Below are 21,505 nucleotides of genomic sequence, written 5' to 3' on the forward strand. Positions count from 1 at the left end.
TGTTTTAATTTTTGTTTTTTTTTTTTTTAGGTAAAAATTTTGTAGACACCTTACCCCCAACTTAAATTGCGCATTGTCCTCAATTGACAATAAAAGGATAGAAGATAGGCATACCTGGCGGTCTTCAATACATAAACTTGTATGGAGAAATTTTATTTAGACTGCACATAGAGAAACACTAGTTAAGTAATGCAGAAAAGTAACAACTTATATATATATATAAAATTATTTTATTATATTTTTATTTTTATTTTTTTTTTAGAATTTTTTTTTCTTTTCTTCCAATTAAGGATCAAATGAGTGATTGCCCACCTAATCGTATAATATCTCCCATTCACTACACCACTTTTAAAGTTATTTTCAAAATTATATAAATTGATTTTTCTCATGAATGCACATATATATTTTGAAAATATATCGTCCGGAGGTGTTGGTTTTATTATATCCGCGTATGGCACATTAATTTGCACAAACATCTCACACGTGTTTGGTTTAATTTGATCCTCAATAATATCGACTAACCTAAAAGATAGAAATTGAGGGGTAAATGTGGATAAATTTATGATTTTTTCACATTTTGGCTCTCGAATTTTATCCTCTTCTTCCTCCCAGGTTTCTTCTTTTCTTACATCATTTTGGTCTTTTTCTTCCTCCAAGGCTTCATTGACATCTACCTCACTGTGATCAACCACTCTCTCTTCTTGCACCAAAGGGTGTACTGTCCTAGGGGCATCAAGTTTCTCAATTATTTCTCCATTCCTTAAGACAGTTACTCCTATGTCCTGCTCCTGACTTTCACTTTTGATGATGGGTTTTATTAATGGGATTTGGAGTGAGTTGGGATGGACAGGCTCTGACATGCTCAAAGTCTGTGTTAGCTGTGTCAATTGGTTCCTAATGTCCTCTGTAACTCTAATGGTGTGTTCTTGACATTTGGACATTTGTGCAAAAATTTCTATTTGGCCTTGCATAAATAGATTGAAGGTATCTTCTAAAGAACTCCCATGAGGGGGTTGATATGCATCGAATGTAGACCCTTCATTCGTTTGAAATGATTGAGGCTGGGAAAGGAAGTGCTCATGTGGTTGGGCTACAAAATCATTTTCCCATGAGAAATTTGGATGAAAGTGTGAATTAAGGTGATATGCATCAAAGTCCGAATGGTAGTTTTCCTCATGGTTCTGGTAATACATTCTCTCATAGTTGTGTGTGTGTGTGTAATTGGATTGACCATACAATACCTCCTTAAAAGCAGGTATTATAGGGCAGTCATCCGTTAAATGAGCTGAAGTCTCACACACAGCACACCAAACCTCAATTTCATGGTAAGTGGGTAACAAATGGGTAGTGTCTGATTGCAAATCAAAAGTGGTTTGCCTAAGAGGGTATAGATAATCCTTAAGAGGTCTAGACAAATCAGATTCAAAATGATAATTTTCATCATGATAAGTATCTTGTGCAGACAGATTGTAGTAATTTTGAGACATGAGTGTAAAGTTGACAATCCAATTGCAGGTAAAGACTCAGAATGATATGAAAATACTGTTTCAAAATTCTACCTGATCTCAGTCTCATATACAATGCACAAACAAAAATAAAGTAAAAGAGAAATAGAGTTACCGATTTTATCAAGAGATGCTTATTCTTTTATTTTTTTTTATTTTTTTTTATTTTTTTCTTTTTGTTTTTGCCTTAATCTCCCCGGCAACGGCGCCAAAATTTGACTGCACTCTCACCCTGCAATTAAAACACAATAAAAACAAATCATAATAAAACTTTTATATTTTTTTTATTTTAGTGAGAGGTTTATACTCGCCAGTGTACGAGTGCAGTTGTAGTCCAAATTTAAATTTATATTTTCTGGATGAATCCAGGTCGTCCACTGAGAGATTTATTTATGGCAAAAGAAAAAGAATGTCACACACACGCACACGCATTTGGACAAATTGACAACAAGATTTTTTTATGGTTTTGTTTTTAGACAACAGATACTAGAAAATAAAGTAAGGCAAAAATTGAAATAAACATTAAACGTAAAAATATGAATTTGGATAGTGCTTGAGTTAAGACAATTTCAGTACCAACCCGTTGATTCCCAAAGTTTAGCATAAAAGATTAGCAACATTAATTTAATTTCAGATATGAGGGTTTGTTATTAAATGCAATTAGAGATGATGATAGTTCTAGGTTAAGCAATCCCCATACATGATATGCGGGATTCTAATTTAAGCAACTACCATAAATCCAATTACAATTAATATACAAAACAACTAAATTAATCATCCGGGTTTGGGTATGATAGCGTTTCCAGTTCTAGTAACTCTCATACATGGCATGAAAGCTCTAAGTTAGGCTTACGCTCCAATCCAAACCTAGTGATTTTTTAATAATTAATACACACTCATACTGAAATTTAAATTAAGGTTACTTATTTAAAACGCAGCTTTCTTTGGGAATCATTGGCGTTGGACACTGTCCTTGCCTTAACCCAAGATTAGATTTAGCTACTCATCTCCATTAAATTAATTGACAGGAATTTAAATGACATAATTTAAATAACAGAATTTAAATGACAGGAATTAAAATAGAAGAAACTAACCGGCCATTTAGGCGGTAGATAATTAAAATACAAGAATTAAAATTGCAAGAATTTAAAGGCATAAACTAACCGTCCATTTAGGCGGTGAACAATTAAAATACAAGAATGAAAATTGCAAGAATTTAAAGGCATAAACTAACCGTCCATTTAGGCGGTGAATAATAAAGTAATAATAAATGACATAAGAATTTAAAAGAAGAAAGGAATGAAGTAAGATCACAAGAGAAAATACTAAAGAAAATGAGAGAGAACAAAAGCAATTCTCAAAGAGAGAATTCTAAGGAAATAACTAAACTTTTATTCAAGAATAATAATCACACTTACAAATGCAATCAAGTGATCTATTTATAGGCCACAAGATGGAATACAAACCACACAATTTCAATTATTTAACTAGACATAATTATATCTAATGGGCACTCACACACTTAAAGTTAAATGGATTTTAGCTATAATACACACCTAATATTAAATGGATTTTAGCTAAAATACATACCTAATAAAGCACTCATAAAGTTAAATGGATTTTAGCTATAATATCCACCTAATAGTTAAATGGATTTTAGCTAAAAAACACACCTAATAAAGCTCTCACATACAAAATAAAAATAGATTTCTATAAATTGGTTTTTAATCTTCATTAGGATTAAAAATAATCCTTGGGCCTTCTCCAAATAATATTCTCCATGGGTTGCTCAAATTGGGCCTTAATTCTTCATGGGCTTGAATTCTTCATGGATTTGAATTCTTCATGGACTTTAATTTTTCATGGGCTTGATTTCTTCATGGGTTTGATTTCTTCATGGATTTGAATTCTTCATGGATTTGATTTCTTCATGGGCTTGAATTCTTCATGGGCTTGAATGCTTCATGGCTAAAAATAAAAAAAATAATTTAATATTATTAATAAATTATATATTATATATATGTATTACACATAGCACACATATATATTAGATTATATTATATATATAGTACATGCATGCATATAATGATGTATATGTATTATATATAATTTTATATATTATTATTATTTACTTTAGAACTTCATTTCATTTATCTTTCAATTTAAACTTGCATATAACCATAAAATATATATTAATATCTAATTTAAACCGTATTTAAGATCGAAAGAAGGGTATAATTATAACAAAATTTTTACAAAATTAACCACTAATCAATGATAAACAAAAACTACAATATAACGACTAATTTATTATGCAGTTACAAAGTTTATGAATTTTTAGTGTAATTTATGTTTTCTAAAAATAAAAACAATTTATTATTTTTTATATAAATAAAATAATTACTTACATATCTTAAATATAAACGGAGTCTCATTGCACATTATTTTCGGTACTTATACAATTTGAATAGTTGATAAAAAAAATAGATCGTACTTTAAAACATGGAATAAACTAATTAAATTACTTAAATATTAAAATAAAATACAATAATATACCTAACTTAAAAGTAAAATACATTCAGTACACCTTAAATATTAATAAAAAATGAATTAACAGTGGCCTAATTTTATTTTATTTTATTTTATTTGTTCGGAGTAAAGTAAAGCTATCGAACTTGCCCTCCAAGGATGTTTGACGAGGGAAGGGGAGGCTGGGCCTCGCTGCTCGCCTTTTTCCAAAAACAATATTCTTAATATATGTTACTATTACATTAATTTAACAAATAATTTTCAAATGAATGAATAGGAGGAAGATGGTCATGGACCACGTCATTCTATTGATGACTCAACCTGCCCGGATCCCTGATTGTTTTGAATGAGTTAGAATAATATATATTCTTTTTCATGAAATACGACATATTCTTTTGTTTTATTACTGAAGAAAATAGACATCAGCTGTCTAATGGATGAGTGAGGTTAAAGATGTTAATTGTTTTTGGGTATAAGTTAAGTGACAGTTAAATGATATATTAATATTATTAATAAATTACGAATTTAATACTCGACTTAAACAAGAGTTAATAGTCCATCTGTCATTTACCTTTTTATCAAAATCAAGAACATAATAAAAAATTATGTAAGAACAGTAATCCCTAAAGATTAAAGATGTTAATCTGATATTTGAGGCTAAACTCATAGTCATAGAAGAGAAACGCACCCACACCCCGTATCCTCGATATATTATCATTCTTAACTGCCTAACACCCGCACAAACTGAACGTATATAAACACATACACATCAACCGCTCTCGCTCCAAACCTCCCTCGCCAATTACCCAAAGTCTAGGGAGAGATTGACGTTTGGATAGCGATAAAATGAGCTTTCTTGCGGGGAGATTGGCGGCCACAGAGGGCGCCTACTTCCTGCAAGAATCCAAGCACGCCGTCAGCCGTCTGGTCGAGAAGACCAAACCAACAAAACCACCCCTTTCACCTTCTTCTTCTTCGCCTGCTTCTCCGGTTGAAAACGGAGCTCAAGCCGATGTTCTTTCGGAGGTTCTGCGCCACTCTTTGCCGTCGAAGGTCTTTCAATCGCCCTCCGCTTCGTCTTTCTCAGCAGCTTCCAAGTGGGTTCTTCAGCCTCATTCCAACACCGTCTCCTCGGTCTCGCCCGACGCTTTGAATCCTCTCCGGGCTTATGTTTCTCTGCCTCGGGTCACATTCGGCCTCAAAAGGTGGCGATTTCTCTTCCTTTTGCTTTTTGCTTGTTTTTAGACTTCGGGTTCTTGAGAATTTGAGCCCAATTCGAGGGTTTTTGCTTAATTGAGGTGATCTATTTATTTGGTGATAAACTCGTCGAGAGAAATGGAGATCAAAGTTGCGAATTTTAGGGGGTTTGGCATTACTTAAGATGTTGGAATGAGTGTGCAAATTTTTATTGAAAAAGGTATTTGGGTTAGCTGTGGGCTGATTCTTGTGTTTGGTAGCTAAGAAATGTGGGGAGAGAGGAAAAACTCGAGAACATTCTTGTTGCATGAAAGTTGCTTATCAAACTTGAGATTGTTCGACTCTTAAGACTTTTGTGCCTAACTTAAGTAGGCTTTATGAGATGAGCATTCTGTTCCTCGCTGACTAACAAGTGTTGGAAATCAAAGAAAATTGATTTCTCTTTTTGGATTCTAATGTTTTGTGCAAACTTCAGTAGTTTATTCAGTTGATCTGAGTAGTCTGTTTGGCGACCGAGGGAATGTGGAGAATGAACTTCAGTAGTTTAAGACTTAAGTAGGCTTTGTGTAAACTTCAGTAGTTTACGAGTCAAGTATTGGACTTAGTCGAGGTGAACTATCTGCGGTAGGCTGGTAGCGGAGGAAACATGTGAGGTTAAAAATTTCCAATTCCCGCTGGTTGCATTTTAGGTCCTTGTAACTTTGTCTATTACAGTTTGAGGATGGATAACCATGAGGGTTGCGGTTATACTACCACTCTGCCAAGAACTTTTTGTACTGCAAACATTTAGTTCCTTTCTTGAGTGACGTGGGCATAAGTAACTGGGTTCTAGGAAGAGAAGGCCATGGATAGACATGGCTGATGAGCTAAAATTCATGTAGCTAGGCACAAATAGTGTGATTAAGGCTTGATATGTTGTTGTGAGAGGGATTTCCTTTTCTATTGTCTAAATATAAAAGAATTTGGTTCTTTGCTGATTTTCAGGCAAATGTTGAAACTGGAACGCACCACTTTTCACCTCTTTTTTTCAGTTGGGTAGTTTAAGGAGCACACCGAATGTAGGAGGCATATTTTGAATAAGCTTACTGATAGCCTCTCTTGAAAATTTTCTAATAGAGTTCTGTGGACACTGCACAGCTCATACTGAAATGGACAAAGAGTTTTCAGTGGATTTGATTGAAGAAACAAAATTTTGTAAGTAGTTCATATTGATGTTGCGCTATTGTTGAATTGCCCACTTTTTACTTGCAGGTGGCAGTTGCCCAGTGCAGATAACTCTGTTTTAGCATCAACTGCCAATGAACTGCGCCAAGACAGATACACCCCTGTTAATCCTGAGAAGTTGAAGGCTGCAGCTGCTGGGCTATCTCAAAGTAAGTATGCCCCTTCTCTCAATACTGTTCGTGTGGCATGTGTGAGCTTCAGTTCTGTCTGTTTTCTTTCTGGATGTCTTATTGCATTTGGCTTTATTCTGATAATCATTGTTAATGAACTAAATTTTGGGTGGTGCTACTTTTGAATTTCACTAGGGCAACAGCTCTCGGGTGTAATATATTTTTTTTTTCTTCATTTTAATTTTTCCATGGAGTAGCACGGTTGTGAAATATTAATACCTCTAACCATAAAATCTGAGAATGCAGATCTGATTCTCAGACATGATAAACACTGTGTAGATGATGACAAAAGTTAGATTTGTTTTTACTTTTTCTGTTCCTACTACCCTTGATTGGGACCAACAGTGGATAATGTGCTTCTGTTTCCTCTTTTAGATGAATCTCTGTCCCTATCATTACTCCAGAAAAGGTAAAAATGTATGTCATCTGTCATAGGTGAAGAGATGTTACTGTGTTAGGAAACAAAGTAATAAAATGATAGGTAAAGAGGTGAGATGAGTTCAACAGGGCATGCTTGTACAAGACAAATTTCGTAGTTGAACTGGATGCTATGTTATGCTTTTATTAGGCATTCACTGGTCCTGAGAACGTATTTGATCTGCAACCCTGTGAAACTTGTATGGTGATCTCATTAATAAAGCCTTGAGGTGAACCTTGAGGCTGTGTGGCTAATGAATCAACTTTAAGTTTAAAACAAATTGCACTTGCATATGATCTTAGATCATGACACAGTGTCTCATCAGTACTCTCAAACACGTGAGCACCAATTGCATGATGTCTATCTTAATCTTCTTGTTTTCTCCTACATTCTTCTCAAGATAGCTGGAGGTCTAGAATTTGTGTAGCTGACCCCACCTAGTGGGATTAAGGCTTCTGATTGTTCTTATTGATAGATGTTGTCACAAGATAGTGGATGAATTTAATCTTATGAGGTTTACTGTTTATGTTCTACTTCATGGTGCCAATGTTAGTGAAAGCCACATTTGGTGTACTACATGTTACTGAATGTTATGAAGGAAAAGACAAAACTTCCTAATATAGACATTTATATTACCAAGCTATCCAAAAATAGAGCCATAGACTATCATTTTGGGAGGACGTGATTTTCCAACTTTTTGCAGCTAGTTGCAGATTTCACACCCTGTTAAGCATCACCTCTTGTTTGACTGATAATGATAAGGAAGAAGTTGGTGAAGGAAAATTTTATTTGTAGGTTACTTTCGAAGTTCCAATTTATCAGTGGATGAACCCAATTCAATGAATTGAATTTTATGAAAAGCATACGAGTTATTGCTCTGAATCTGATCGAGTTAGAGCATCCTATAACTGGTGTTCTTTTCTTGTAAACATAGTTGCAAAGGCATTTGCTGTTGCTACTGCTGCTGTCTTTGGTGGTGCGGCCTTAATGTTTGGACTGGCAGCCTCCAAACTCGAGCTGCACAGTGTAAGTATAGATCTTTATTTCCTTTCCTCTTAAAATTTTTCTATAAATGGGTTTTCTTGTTTCATGTCACAATTTAGTGGCAACAATACTAAAGATTCTGTCTATTACATATTTGATAGAGCGATGACATCAAGACTAAAGGAAAGGACCTGGTTCAGCCAAAGTTTGAGATGTTAAGGGAGCAACTTATCCCCTTAAAAATCTGGGTATGTCACTTCTGGAAATCTGAACAGGATAGGTTTGAAGAATTCTGTTCTTCTTCTTCTTGTTTTGCTTAGTTCTGCTAGCTGCTTGGTTTGCGCGCAAAGCAAATTAACCCATTTTTCCTAATTTTAGGCTGAAGACATGTCAAAGAAATGGCATTTGGAAAGAGAGGAGAATATCAAAGAGAAGCCTATGATAAAGGAACTTTCTAGAATATTGGGCACAAGGACACCCAATTGATGCTTTGAACTTTAAATATGAGAATGGATGTGTAAAAGGTGTAGTTATCTATAGGTTTTGCTGCAAAGCTTCAAGTGAAAGGAAATCAAAATTGAAATAATGTTTGTTTTTGTGGTGTGAAGTGTGAACAGATGTGTGAATAAATTGCTTCCACTTTCTCCAGTTGTTTTAAGGATCTGTGCAGTTGAGAGCTTGCACCAAATGTTATGCAATACGGTTAGGAATGGCAATGCATAAAGAGTATCTTAATTTCTTCCTGTCAATATTTACCCGTATCCTATCTCTAATACTCTATTCATTGAATAATATATTGTCTTCCGTATTTTCCCTTATTACGTAACAAATCGTACTTGAAAATATTGTGTTTTAGATTAGGGTGGTTGTTGAATATTAGTTTTTAATTTGACTAAGTTAAATTTCAATTACGAGCTGTCAAACAAAAGTAAGTGTGGACGTAGTAAATAACTAACATTGGCTTAGGTAGCAAAAGTAGGTGTGGACTTAATCGGCAGCCAATAACTAACATTAGTTTGGGTAGGTTGCTTGAGCTTGGTTTTGTATATATTATTCAAAATCCCCATTCTATTATGTTAAACAAAAATGTGTGTGTGCGCGTGAGAGAGAGAGAGAGAGAGGGAGAGGAGAGAGATTTATAATGTTGATCAAGTTTGGGTTTAGGGATTTTGTACCCATCCTCCCTATATCTTTTGGGCATGTTTTTCCCGTTTACATCCTTCCTGTCAGGCAAAATTTTAAGTCTATACTCTCTTAAAATAGACCAAATTTGTTGGATACTTGTTGGGTTGGGAAAAAAAATTGACATCCTTAATAATTACAATGATATTTTTCTCCTCGGGCTGAAATCTTGTAGAAGTTTGTAACCACCTCTATTTTGAGGTTCAAATAGCGAAATGGACTAGCAATGATTAACGGGCTTCTGATACATGGACAAGAAGGATCTCATCTCCACAAGGCTACCAAATGAAGAATCTGGCCACCATTGCAATAGAAGCTGGAATTAGTTCTTAATGTGAAAGTTCACGAAACACTCTTACTCTCAGCCCTAGTTTTCCAACCAGCAAGCATTCCTGATCTCTCCGCCAAAGGCATGTTTGGCTGACTCATTTTGTAGTCTAGACCAGCACCATATTTCCAAGCCTCCAGTTGTCTCTTCCATTTGTATTTCATCTCAAGTGGAAATGAATCTATCAATGGCCTTCCAAAATTTCCAAACTTGTTAGCAGCCCAGAAAATGGGAAAATTAATGAAAACATGCTGATGAAACTGTAAATGGAACGAACCTTTCCGTTTGTGTTTAGAATAAAACCGAAAAAGAGATGTAGCTGATGAAATTGTTACCTAATTACAGGGTCGAGAAAGGTTGAAAGAAATGTATAGTAACCCAGCATGAGGAAGTGTCCTGACCAGTCAAGGAGCACTGGAATGCCAACCTGAAAAATGCAACCAACATAAATGATCGCCCCACAAGAACATGAATTAGTCAATTTTGACTCTTAGTTCGGCTTTTCAGTTGCCATAAGGAGATGCCAGATATAATTCCTAGTCGAGCTCTCAATTAAATCTGCTAAGAGGGCCAGTCTCAGTAGCAACAACAAGGTCACGAGTTCAAGTTGTGAAAACAGCCTGGCAGAGCAAGAAGACACATTGAAGAAACGTTGTGGGAAAAGAAAGAAGACACCGTTTACACACACTTACCTGCTTGAATATTGAGGGAATGATTTCAGGTTTAGTTATCATCACCAGGCCTAATGTCTTCACAAGAGGCCCAAACTGTATAACATCCTGTATTGGCAAAGAGAGATCACAAAATAATCTGTATTCCCTTGTGAACTTCTTCTTGTAGGAAATGTTTAAAGACAGGTTAAAAACTAAAAATGGAAGTGACCTGAAGAAACGGTCTTAGCACCGGATCACCCAGCCTCTGGTGAAGCGAAACAAAAAGGGGTGAACCGTAAGCATTTCAGCAGAAAAGGGCCTTCCGGCATTTCTAGTGGGAGCTCTATTTTAAAGCAATACAAACATACCTGCATACTCCGGAAATTGAGATAAAGAAGTTCACTGATGAAGTCTGGAGCAACAACGGGTTGTTGCTTTGCCGACATTGCTCTTTGAAACAACCATGATGCACTTAAATTCGGCTGCAAATATGCTTTTTTCATTAGCCGATAATAGGAGAAGCCACATAATTGTTAGATATCCAGGAAAAACTAACCATGTAGGGATTCAGCAGGGACAAGTTGTCAGAGTCCAGTAAATCTCCTCGTAGTGCTTCTTGTATTCCTTGACCCCCATCGAAAATGAAGATGAATTACGATGAAATCATGAGAAAGTGAACCCATATATGTGCAATACAGTAAGGATCATTTGAAGCAATAAGATCAAAGATGAATTTAAGTAATAAGATCAAAGATGAATTTAAGTGTTCTGGAAATACACCAGATTCGTGTTATTTTTGTCATAATTCAACACTGTAGAAGATAAAAGGCAAGTGAGCATACCAGTTGACAATCTCCCCAAGTGTCTAGTCAAGCTGCCAAAACCACCAAATGATACTGGTGACTGTATGCCACTAGCATCGCCAAACTGCAACGCGAAACATCATAAGACTTGTACATATGATTAGTATAAGAGCAAATAACTGAATCTTTAAGAGGGTTTGCAGAACACCTGAAGAACACGATCAAAAGCTGCAGGCAATGGACTGTGAAGTCAAAACCTCCCAATTAAGAAGAGAAAGGAATCATATTAAATGGGTATATATGCCTAAAATTTCTGTTAAAGTGGTTTAAGTACAAGGAGACACTTGCATGTGTAATTGATATACTACGGCCAACCCATGCCTCAAAATTTTACAACTAAATGCATGCGATGAAGCTTGTGAGTGGCATATTTTACCTGTTACGGTATGTGGGGAAAATTCCAAATATAACTCTCAAGATCTCCAGATCGTCAAGAGGGACTCCCTGTGAATTTTAAGAACACCATACTTTCAACATCAATGTGAATTTACTCGGCACGGTGGGGGAGGTGATATTGGACCTTATTCTGGATACAGTTGCAGTAATAATAGCTCAATATTATCTCGTTGCAGGAAGAAAAAACAGATTGAAATGAAGTGAAGGTAAAAGTGTTTTTTAGAAAATTTAAATAATTCCAGTGAGAAGTTTTTCTATATGCAAAAGATAGTAGTCCAGACTTGAAGCTACGAATTACATTTCAGCTGAAAACGGAGATCCACTGCTAAGATAGCAAACGGCCACAATTTTAAATAGTGCCTTGTGCCCCAAACTACTAATGTATATTGCAGTAGAAAATGGATTAAATAGGCACCTAAATTCACAACAAAAAAATCTAGTCTTAGTTGTTGTTGTAGCAATGCCTTTGTCAAGTAAGGTAATGCTTCTTTGATCTGAGCATTACAAAGAGAATCTCACATTTCTATTGGTCGGACTAACCAACAACCAGGTAAGATAGCAGTGTACGGTGTATCTGTCCAATACTCCACTGGGCTGGCAGAGTTTTAGCCTAAGCTTGGGTATAAATCTCGATCGTCAATATATTCCTATGTCGTGCTACAATTTTAGATTCATTAAACATTCATCTAGGCATCCTCTGACTTTTAGTCCCCTTGTTACTAGCAAATATTATTTTTGGCTGGGAATGGTTTGGTCCAAAATGGCCAATTCTATCTAAACATTAGAGCAATTAAAAAGAGAGATTCAACATCATATTTATCCATGAGAATATAATCCACTGACCAACACAGATATTTATATAACATTCACTTCCCTCGGCTTTCATGTATACTGATGCTTCCTTCTTCAAAGAAATAGTTGAACTTTAATTTCATGAATAAATTATGAAGTACCAGAATGAATGTTCTTTAAAAATGACAAACAGTAGAGAGCATATTCAGAAAATTGTGTAATGAAAAACAATTTTTTTATAGGTTACAGAAATAAAAATGTAAGAACAAAAAAAGAAGCTCATTTGGGTGTGAAACTTCACAGAGATACTTTTGACCAAGTAGAATCATGACATCTTTAAATGCAGACTAAACTACCAATATACAACCTGATAATTAGGCATCAGGTCCCAGTAGTCTTCTAGTAATTCTTCCAATTTTGGGCATCCTGGTTGAGGATCAACATAAGTAAACATGTAAGTTGTTCGATCCATAGAACCTGAGCCAGCAGGGAAGGCCTGTAAAAGATTCAGAGACAGACCAACTTCAAAGAAAAATATTCCATAAATGGAAAAAATATTATGCAAATACTTCAAAGAAACAAGATTGCAGTAGATAATCAATCACCTCCCAAAAATATTGTACTTGTGAGTTCCCAACTTTCTTCACTGCAGAACTACTAAATATGACATCGCTTATAGAGTTATCGGTGAATCCACGACAACAAGAGCCAACAACAAGGCAAACACCATCTGGCTTCCTTCCACCTCTTACCTATGTAAATCACATTGCATCAGAAGCAGTTCCATAGGCATACAGAAATTACGTAAAATGAATGCTACTAAGTGATTATCTTGCCTATACAGGATGCTAGGAGCATAGATAGAATTAAAACTCTCTCTTGCAATCATCAGTAAAGACTGGCTGCTGTCACCCACCAAATCTGAGATCTGAGGCTTGACATCTGAGCTCTAGCCATTGCAGGAATATTGGTCCTTGGAATGTATCACTACCTATTACAGCTATACTATATTGTGACAAAATGAACGGTGAAACAGAATATGAGACTTAGCTTTACAATTTTCCTTATTCAAGATGTAGAAACGGGCCATGTCTTGGTAGGTTAAAGGCCTTCTCTTAACATTCTGTCAAAGCTAATTCTTAAATGATTCTACTGAGATATCATACAATGTAGTGCTGCATCCTCTTTCAATGTTCTAAACAATGTAATCAGAAACTACTGTTTCTGAGAAAACTTTCCCCAGTCTTTCATTAATTATTAACCAAACATTGAGGAGCATTATATTTATCTTATTCATGCATCTCGCACCTAGAGGCAATATAATCCAACCTCAGAATCTATTGCAAGATTGAGAAGTATGACTGTAGTACTTATGCAAAACCAGATAGAATATTACCTGTTTTACCACTGGGGAAAAATTTCCCATTGCATCAATAATGAGTCTTGATGATAAAATCTTCCCTTCCTCCAGTTGCAAAACCTATAGAAAAAAAGGGTAAGAAATGGATTTGATAATACATGAGTGTAAAATAAATATTTTTGAACGAATATGAGCAGCATCTACAATGTCTTTTATCTCTTAAAATCATATTCAGTACATTTACGGGTGTAAACCAGCTGAGCTTTGTAAACGGTGTTAAAGCTCTATTAGTTTATGTTCATGAACAAGCTCATTTACCTTTTATTTAAAGTTCATTATTGTTCGTTTATGCTAAAATATATATTATATATAATATAATATAAATATATAATACAATATAAATATAAATTTATATATATTATATTAATCAAACAATAACGAACAATAAAAGAGCATTAAACAAAATGTAAAGGAGTTGGTTCTTCAATATAAGCGAGCTTGTTCATGAAATAAATGAACCAAGTCTACTAGGTTTGAGCTCAGCTCGTTTATTAATCGGGCTTCAAAATCTGGGTCCATTTTGTTCCATTAACTAACAAACGAACATTAATGAGCTAAAGCTGAGCTCATTCATATTGTTCATCAAACGTATTGGTTCGTTTATACCCCTAATACATTTCGCTTGAGGGTAGTTCTTCACCAAGTGTTACAGACCAATAACAGGATTCAATCTCTGCTCATTAGAACCCGTGTCTTTACTTAAAGAATGGTGGTATGAATGATGATTGATAATATCCATGTGGTTTTAACAGCTTTAAATTGTTATAAGCGTCTTCCTCAGATGTTACCCTAGAATCAGCTTTATCTTCACTTAACCCATGTTCGACATTTCAATTGGTACTTAGTCCCATAACACTAGTCTTAAGATTCTTTGATATTTTCTACTTTATCCTTCCAACTTATTCCATTTATATATGGGGGAATCATCTTTGCTACATGGTTCTTATGAACAACCCTTTTTCCAGTTTCTCAAAAATGTTGGCACCAGATTTAGATATTAATTCTATATTATTGTAATGGGAATGGTCTTATTACTGAGCCAACACTATATTTTTTATTTAATTTTTTGTTTCCTACTTAGTACTCGCACAAGTGTGTATCCTCGGCCAAGAAGCATACAAGCAACAGCTCTTCTACTGAAAAGGAGGCAATCCAGCTGCACTTACAAAAACGTAAACTAACTTAGGCGAGTACTTAGATAGAAGGTCTCTTTCCTTTTTCATGATTTCCTCAATTTTTTTATTTATTTATCAGTCATTCTATTGTTATTGGGTAAAAGTATGTCCCCTTTTGCATCTATTATAATTCTTTCTCCACAAGTATTGTAATGGGAATGGTCTTATTACTCCAAAGAAATCTATAGTTTTTCTTTTTTAAAAAGAAATCAAAGAAATAATTTTTTTAATAAAAATTTTCTATCTCCAAAACCAAACTTCTCACGCAATTGCTATCTTTTGGAACCTTTCTTGAGCTAATATATTTCCACGGAAATTAACAAAAGTCAAACACCACAATTCTACTTCCTCAGCTTTAGCAATCTTACAGCTGCATCCTTGTATATGGAGATGCTAGAAACACTGGAATCCTCGAAGATGATTCCACTGAGGGAATCAAAACGTTTTCTCATAATCTCTATAAGCTTTGCGGGCCTGTAATGACAAAGAAGGGAAAAAATCAAAGAAACGCATTGAGTTCTAAAGATAGAAAGCAGAGAAAAGAAAAGGTGTGGCGAGGAACATCTGCTATTTGTATGCTACTAAGCTCTGTGGTCAAACCTGATTGAGAACAAAAGGTGAGTGCATTGAGCATCATGTGACAGTATATCAGATGGCAAATGAAGAAAATCCTTAGAATACACAAATAGTAAGAGGACACTTGATGGAAAAAGTTCAAGAAAGAATTTATCCTATATCATGAAGACAGCTGATTCTTATTGCTACTCTCACCAATTTTTGGTGATTTGTATAGAATCATCACAAATAGTAAGGTGTCGCTGTTGTTTACTCTTTACTGTGAGAAAGAATAATAACCAAGTGCAGCTGCATGGGATAACCATTCACCTAGAAGCAAGAGGTCCCGCAGCCACACTACATATAATGTGGTTTCAACCATATGAAATAGCTGAATATTCAGAGCTTATTAGTACAGGAAGTAGAAAGCTCTAATCAGGTCATAAAATTGGATGCAACTTTTTGAAAGAGCAGTGAAAGCCTAGGTCTGCATTGCAGAGTATGTCCCTGGATTATCAGAAATTTTGTTTCCCAAGAGAATTTCATTAAGCAACTTCTAATACCTTTAGCTAATAGCTTAACCACCAGAGTCAATAGGAAAATCAAGTGATGACATAATGCACCCATTCAAATGCTCTGTTAATCAATAAAAAAAGCAATGATAAGGTTGCTCATTTGTGACAGAAAGGCCATGGGTTGAAGTTGTAGAAATAGCCCCTTTTTTTTCAAATACATATAGCCAATTTAACTTGATAATTCATTCCTATATATTCACATAAAATAAAAAAGTATATTCAAGATAGAATTTGTGCGATTAGCATTTCTGCACAAAAAATAACTGAATATAAAGTCTCAATTTGATGATGAGGTTTAATTATGTCTGCTACTATAAATCATCATCTGTACATTCTATGCCATTATTAAATCAAGTTTATACATATTCATGCACCAACACATTTAGCAAAGTGGGAAATCCTGTAGGCAGAAAGCATGAAGGGCAGCAAAGATGTTTTTCCTATATTTGGTGCAGTCTCCTATTTGGAGTTGGTAAAGTTATTATTCATATGCATTAGGGGAAAAAGCTCCTGAACTGTCATTACATTATGAGAAAAAAAAAACATAAAAGAATAGGTTCTATAATCTCCAGCAGTATATTTTGACAAATATGAAAACGGCTATATAAATACTCACGATACACCAAGATTGAGAATATCTTCAACCCAAATCTCTCCCTTGCCTTCAAATGAACATCTGTTCTGGAAAGATCATAAACAACAAAAGAAAATATAAAGAAGCATAAATCATCAAGGAAAGGGAAGACATATGCAGATCAGAGCTTCCTACTGGTGAAAAGGACATTTGAACCCCATGCAAGGAGAACTCCCGTTTTTATAGAATGGGAGAAGATCTTGGGATGAGCCATATGTCACTGAGACTTAATTAAGACCCAATAACTTGCAGCTGATTGTTTATATGGGGTTTACTGTTCAAGGATGGGTTCAACATATTCCTCCTACCTTGAAGGTTGTCCTCAATATATATATGTATATAGAGAGAGAGAGAGAGAAAGAGGGGGAAGATATTTGAACCTCAAAACACCCTACAATAACAACAATAATTTCATGCCTTAGTACCACTAGGTGGGGTTGGATGGACTTTGATAAAATGGTTTATAGTGCAGAAAACCTATTTTTCTGCAATGTATAACCATCTACCATCATACTTGTAAGACACATGAATGTTGCATGGTCATGTATAAGTTTTTCATTTTTCTTTCCTCTTTCTAGATAAGTTTCATGGGCATCTATAATAACCATGCTTTGCTCGTACTTGCCATTCTGTGTGAAACTCAATTTTAATATAGGCTCGCATATGTGATCCAGGACAGCAGAAAGATTACAGAAATTGGAAGAGAAGAGAAGAGAAAATCAGGGAAGAGAAATCTGGGGAAGGATTTCACATCAATATGCCATGGGTTTGATGATGATTTATTGGCATTACAAAACTATGTTGTTGGGATTGGTCAAATTTCCAGCAAAACTATGTTGTTGGTGCTGCAAAAATAAGTCAACACAAGATCTAGCTTCACGGAAGCTAAAAAGCCTTTTCATCAATTTAAAAGTTATGAAACATACGGGGTTGAATGTTGCCGCTATAGCTTGATCAATATCATCCTCTGCTAAAATTCCAACTTCAACAAGTTCCAAGAGCTCTTTTCTTGATATGTTCCATTCTTGCTCCCTCTGATAATTAATAATCAAAATAATTCATCTCTTAGTGCAGCTAATAGTTATGCATTCTCCTCAAATTATCTTAGAGAACAGATTCCATATTGCACACACCCCTTTTAGTATATTCCTCTCCACAATGCCCACTCGAAGACCTTTGCAACTCAAAGCCGTGGCAATGAAGATACCTAAGGTACCTCCACAAACAATAACATCAAACTTTTCTACCGCTTTACCAGCCAGATCAGATTGGCTAAACAAACCTGGAAGACTTGAAACTACTTTCTGGGGTTCTTGAACAACTGCAACATAAATTCAGAAACTCACACAATATGTTTTACAACCTCACAAAACCACTATATCTCATAAAGAGATAACTAAGGCATGTTTACCTGTCCGAGCAGAGCATATATTCAACCATAATTTGTCCAACCTCTTCAAAGCATCATATGAGTATGCCCCTCCAGCACCACCCACTTCCCCACTTACCGAAATACCCTCCATTATCCTCTACAAAAACGAGCTAAGCATTATAAGCAACATGAAACAACTACAGCCAATTGAAAACAACTCTGCAAATTTGAATCCACGCAAGATTTATGGCTTCATATTAAAACTGCAAGTTTTTAGTGCAATTGTTGATTATATCTTAGGCATATCTTTATTTCTTGTATACAACTCTCTATAAATAACTCCCTAAGAAAGCCACATACTTCATACAAATGAATACAATATTCATTGTTTTGAGCCCCTGTTTCTTCTAACACACGGTATAAATACACATTCATATTCATGTTTGAACATATAAAATATGTAAAAAGGGGGGTCTTCCAAGAAATGGGTACCTGGGTTCTGGAAGGAAGGGCCTGCAATTGGAAGGAAAAGTTCCTTCCTCTGCCAGTTGGTGGACATACATAAGGGCAATGAGAAATGCCATTGTTAAATGGTGGGTGTTGTTGGAGATGAAGCTGAATCACAGCCATGATTCTGCATAAAGTGGGTTCTTTCTGGGCAATTCCTACACGAAACAACCTCTGATATTTCTCGTCTTATGATAAGCGATGCTGTTGGAGAACGGAAACATGAGTTCAGGTCTTGGACACGTTTTTTGATGTCCTTATCCTTATTTTTCAAGGGCAATTAGTGGGAAAAAGATGGAACTTTGAGGTACTTTGGTAATTACACAAAATAGTAGGGGCCATTTTGTTATTTCGCCGAAAGATATATACAGGGATGAAGAAAAAACCCTGTTGATTTGCCATTTTCTGTTGTTCAATCTGGATAGAGTGATGATAAACCTGTCTCTTTCTTAGGGTTTTAGAACATTTCTCAGAGTTTTCTTTCTGGGTTTGGCACAGTGAAGCCATCAAAAGAATCCAAGCAAGAAACACCAGGGACGCACTTCTTACTCACTGTTCGAGTATTCTTGTGCTGTATTTGTAGCCAACCATCGGTGAGTTTTCTTTTCCTCGAACTCCTATTTGTGGGATATTTTTTTTTTTTTTTATTTGAATTTGTGGGATATTGGATGAAGTCTCTTTGAGAATCCATTTTCTTTTGTTCAAAAGTAATTAATGGTTGTCGACTTAGGGTGTCCTCGGCCATTGAAAAGGAGGGGGGAAAGTAAAATAAGGTAAGTTAAATAGTGGTATTGAAGCAAATCTGTGAGGGGACCTACTCTCATTACCAACTTGAGTTTGAAACATGCTTGAAATTCTGGATGTATTCAGCAAAATCTATGTGTTTTCCTGGAATGAAATGGTGATACTTCAAGTGGCTATCCTTCAATGGGAAAACTAATGGCATGGCCAGAAGATCTGCACACACCCATTATTCTGGGGTAATCTTGCCCAGCATATAGTTCTGCATGTTGACTGGAGGGGAGGGACCGTTTAGTTGGGTCCAAGTAGATCTGCACACACCCATTATCCAATTGAATACTAATTTGGGTTTGAGGAACTATGCATGGTTCTTCCTAGAATTAAACTGCGCGACGTTTATTTTTTTTCACTATTGATAAGAACTCATTTTTACTACCCTTAAGTGTGTACTGTGTAAACTCGCTGGGCATGCGTACTAAGTAAGCACTCCAAAATTTGTCTATCGATTTTTCCCCAGAGAGGTATGAACTATGGTTGGAGAGGAGACTACCGTGGTCTTTTACCACTAGACCAACCGTCGGTTGGGGTAACTGTGACAAGTTTTTAAGGAAAAGTTCTTGCTTTTAGTCCATCATGGAATGAGGGTCCATTGCTAGGCAAGCTATTAATATCTGCTCTTGAGATGGCTGCTGCATGGACCCTGAAGAATGAATTCGGCTGAAGCTTGTGTGCTGTCTGTCTGCATAAAAGTTAACCTTGCAGAAAAATGACTTGCAAGAGCTAGCAGTTAGGTAGTTTTACCTTTTTCAGTTTAGCATTATTCCTAATGTTTCTTACTTTTTATTTCATTTTACTGTCATAAAGAAGTAATACTGATTTCGATGAAAAATGTTAGGGTGCGTTTGACAGGGGTGGAAAATGAGGGTGGAATTCATTTTCCACCCAAATTCCAGAAAATTCTATCAAACAACTTTTTTTTTTTCATGGAATTCGAATTCCATTTTAGTTAAAAAAGTGGAGATTTTTCTTGAAATCATGAAATTAGAATTCCCAGGGATGGGGTGAGAATTGAAATTTCATTCCACTTTCCACCCTCCAATCAAACGCACCCTTATACAAACCTGAATGGGAGAAATCTAATAACGTTAATAGAAACTGTTCGTCTAAATGATCGATTCTATATTTGACACCGTTGATTTCTTTAAGAGTCCAATCTAAGCAAGTAATGTTTGTGTAATGGTGCAGCAACAGACCAGTCATGGCAAGTCTAATAATGGCTCCAACGTTTAGTTCTTTTGCAACCAAAAATAGAAGCAAAGATTGTAAAAAGTCATATAGAAGAGGTGGAATGTGCCATGGTATAAAGGCAATGAAGATGGAGAAACCCTTGGAGGAACTGTACAGTGTGAGGGTGGAGAGGAGAGTATCACCGGAGCGACTAGCCGAGCTGGGGGTTGCACGATGGTCGATATGGAAAACCGGCAAGTGCAAGTTGCCGTGGGATTGGCATGTGGACCAGTTAGTTTACATCGAAGAAGGGGAGGTGAGGGTTGTGCCCGAAGGGAGTGAGCGCTTCATGCGGTTTGTTGCGGGCGACCTTGTTCGGTACCCCAAATGGTTCGAGGCTGACCTCTTCTTCAATGGCTTCTATCAGGAACGTTACAGTTTCCGCGCATATAGCGATGATGACTAGCGAATGCTTTATGTTGATGTTGTTGATGCGTTATATTCTTCTTGCCACTTTGATCCTAAAATGCTTGTGCTTTAAGCTTGTGGCTTGAGATTCTTATAGAAATGGTATGGCGCGTCAATGGACGATTTATACTCTCCTCTGTCATACTGTCAATCCCATGTGCTCGTTTCCCCCTTCTTTTTTTTCATTCGTTTTGTAGTAACATGAAAACTTTCCCAAACAAGAATGGGGTAGGTGATGTGATGATATTACCTCAGAAAATGTTCAATTTAACGAAGATTTTACTTCATACGTTAGCTACGATAATGTGATAATGGTTCAATCATAATGGTTTTTTAACATAGGAATATGTTCAAATTGAGTCATGAAAATCAGCTCTATAAGGAGAATGGCCATGTAAAGCTCTTCAATTGTGTTCTTTGCATGTAACTTGGCTGCAAACAGTTTGCTTGACGCACCAATTTCTCAACTCTAAGCACCACCACCGAATCCATTTATCATGGCCTCTAAAAGGATTAGGTTTAGCTTATTGTAACAAAACAATGAAAAATAAATGCAAGGAAATGGCAAATATTAGAAGAAGAAGGAAGCA

The 21,505-nt window shown here is 35.7% G+C and overlaps 3 protein-coding genes across 6 annotated transcripts; 2 read left to right on the top strand and 1 right to left on the bottom strand.

The window, feature by feature from the left end:
- Positions 1–4,754: 4,754 nt before the first annotated feature.
- Positions 4,755–8,776, top strand: LOC127792563 (uncharacterized). Its single transcript, XM_052323094.1, has 5 exons — positions 4,755–5,239; positions 6,483–6,604; positions 7,978–8,069; positions 8,189–8,275; positions 8,406–8,776. Exons 1-5 carry the CDS (start codon positions 4,881–4,883, stop codon positions 8,511–8,513), a joined length of 768 nt encoding a protein of 255 aa, XP_052179054.1. The 5' UTR covers positions 4,755–4,880; the 3' UTR covers positions 8,514–8,776.
- A 553-nt stretch (positions 8,777–9,329) lies between these two features.
- LOC127792561 (uncharacterized) lies at positions 9,330–18,729 on the bottom strand. 2 transcript variants are annotated; one of them, XM_052323090.1, is made up of 18 exons: positions 18,465–18,728; positions 18,012–18,129; positions 17,734–17,921; positions 17,527–17,634; positions 16,583–16,647; positions 15,205–15,310; positions 13,638–13,721; positions 12,847–12,993; positions 12,609–12,737; positions 11,430–11,497; positions 11,202–11,235; positions 11,033–11,117; positions 10,747–10,814; positions 10,559–10,672; positions 10,420–10,455; positions 10,230–10,316; positions 9,873–9,964; positions 9,330–9,729 (listed from the first exon to the last, which is right to left on the bottom strand). In XM_052323090.1, the coding sequence occupies exons 1-18, from the start codon at positions 18,600–18,602 to the stop codon at positions 9,552–9,554; spliced, it is 1,845 nt and encodes a 614-aa protein (XP_052179050.1). In that variant the 5' UTR covers positions 18,603–18,728; the 3' UTR covers positions 9,330–9,551. The 2 variants fall into 2 exon arrangements, with proteins under 2 accessions (XP_052179050.1, XP_052179051.1); XM_052323091.1 differs by lacking the exon at positions 10,420–10,455 and having other exon boundaries at positions 18,465–18,729.
- Positions 18,730–18,858: 129 nt separating this feature from the next.
- On the top strand, positions 18,859–21,208 carry LOC127792566 (uncharacterized). Of its 3 annotated transcripts, XM_052323099.1 has the most exons (3): positions 18,859–19,072; positions 19,738–20,011; positions 20,466–21,208. In XM_052323099.1, the coding sequence occupies exon 3, from the start codon at positions 20,479–20,481 to the stop codon at positions 20,911–20,913; it is 435 nt and encodes a 144-aa protein (XP_052179059.1). In that variant the 5' UTR covers positions 18,859–19,072; positions 19,738–20,011; positions 20,466–20,478; the 3' UTR covers positions 20,914–21,208. The 3 variants fall into 3 exon arrangements, with proteins under 3 accessions (XP_052179059.1, XP_052179058.1, XP_052179057.1); XM_052323098.1 differs by lacking the exon at positions 19,738–20,011 and having other exon boundaries at positions 20,472–21,208; XM_052323097.1 differs by lacking the exon at positions 19,738–20,011 and having other exon boundaries at positions 18,860–19,072.
- Positions 21,209–21,505: the final 297 nt, after the last annotated feature.

Source organism: Diospyros lotus, chromosome 15 (assembly GCF_014633365.1).
Source record: "Diospyros lotus cultivar Yz01 chromosome 15, ASM1463336v1, whole genome shotgun sequence".
NCBI classification, from domain to species: Eukaryota; Viridiplantae; Streptophyta; class Magnoliopsida; order Ericales; family Ebenaceae; genus Diospyros; species Diospyros lotus.

Bases quoted from the DNA above. Each gene is read 5' to 3' on its own strand.
- LOC127792563 (XM_052323094.1), top strand. From the start codon at position 4,881: ATGAGCTTTCTTGCGGGGAGATTGGCGGCCACAGAGGGCGCCTACTTC. The intron at 5,240-6,482 runs GTGGCGATTTCT...TTTTACTTGCAG, and splicing joins GTCACATTCGGCCTCAAAAG to GTGGCAGTTGCCCAGTGCAG. The intron at 8,070-8,188 runs GTAAGTATAGAT...CATATTTGATAG, and splicing joins CCAAACTCGAGCTGCACAGT to AGCGATGACATCAAGACTAA.
- LOC127792561 (XM_052323090.1), bottom strand. From the start codon at position 18,602: ATGGCTGTGATTCAGCTTCATCTCCAACAACACCCACCATTTAACAAT. The intron at 18,130-18,464 runs GTACCCATTTCT...TCGTTTTTGTAG, and splicing joins CCCTTCCTTCCAGAACCCAG to AGGATAATGGAGGGTATTTC. The intron at 12,994-13,637 runs GTAATATTCTAT...TGATTTACATAG, and splicing joins TTTCCCCAGTGGTAAAACAG to GTAAGAGGTGGAAGGAAGCC.
- LOC127792566 (XM_052323099.1), top strand. From the start codon at position 20,479: ATGGCAAGTCTAATAATGGCTCCAACGTTTAGTTCTTTTGCAACCAAA.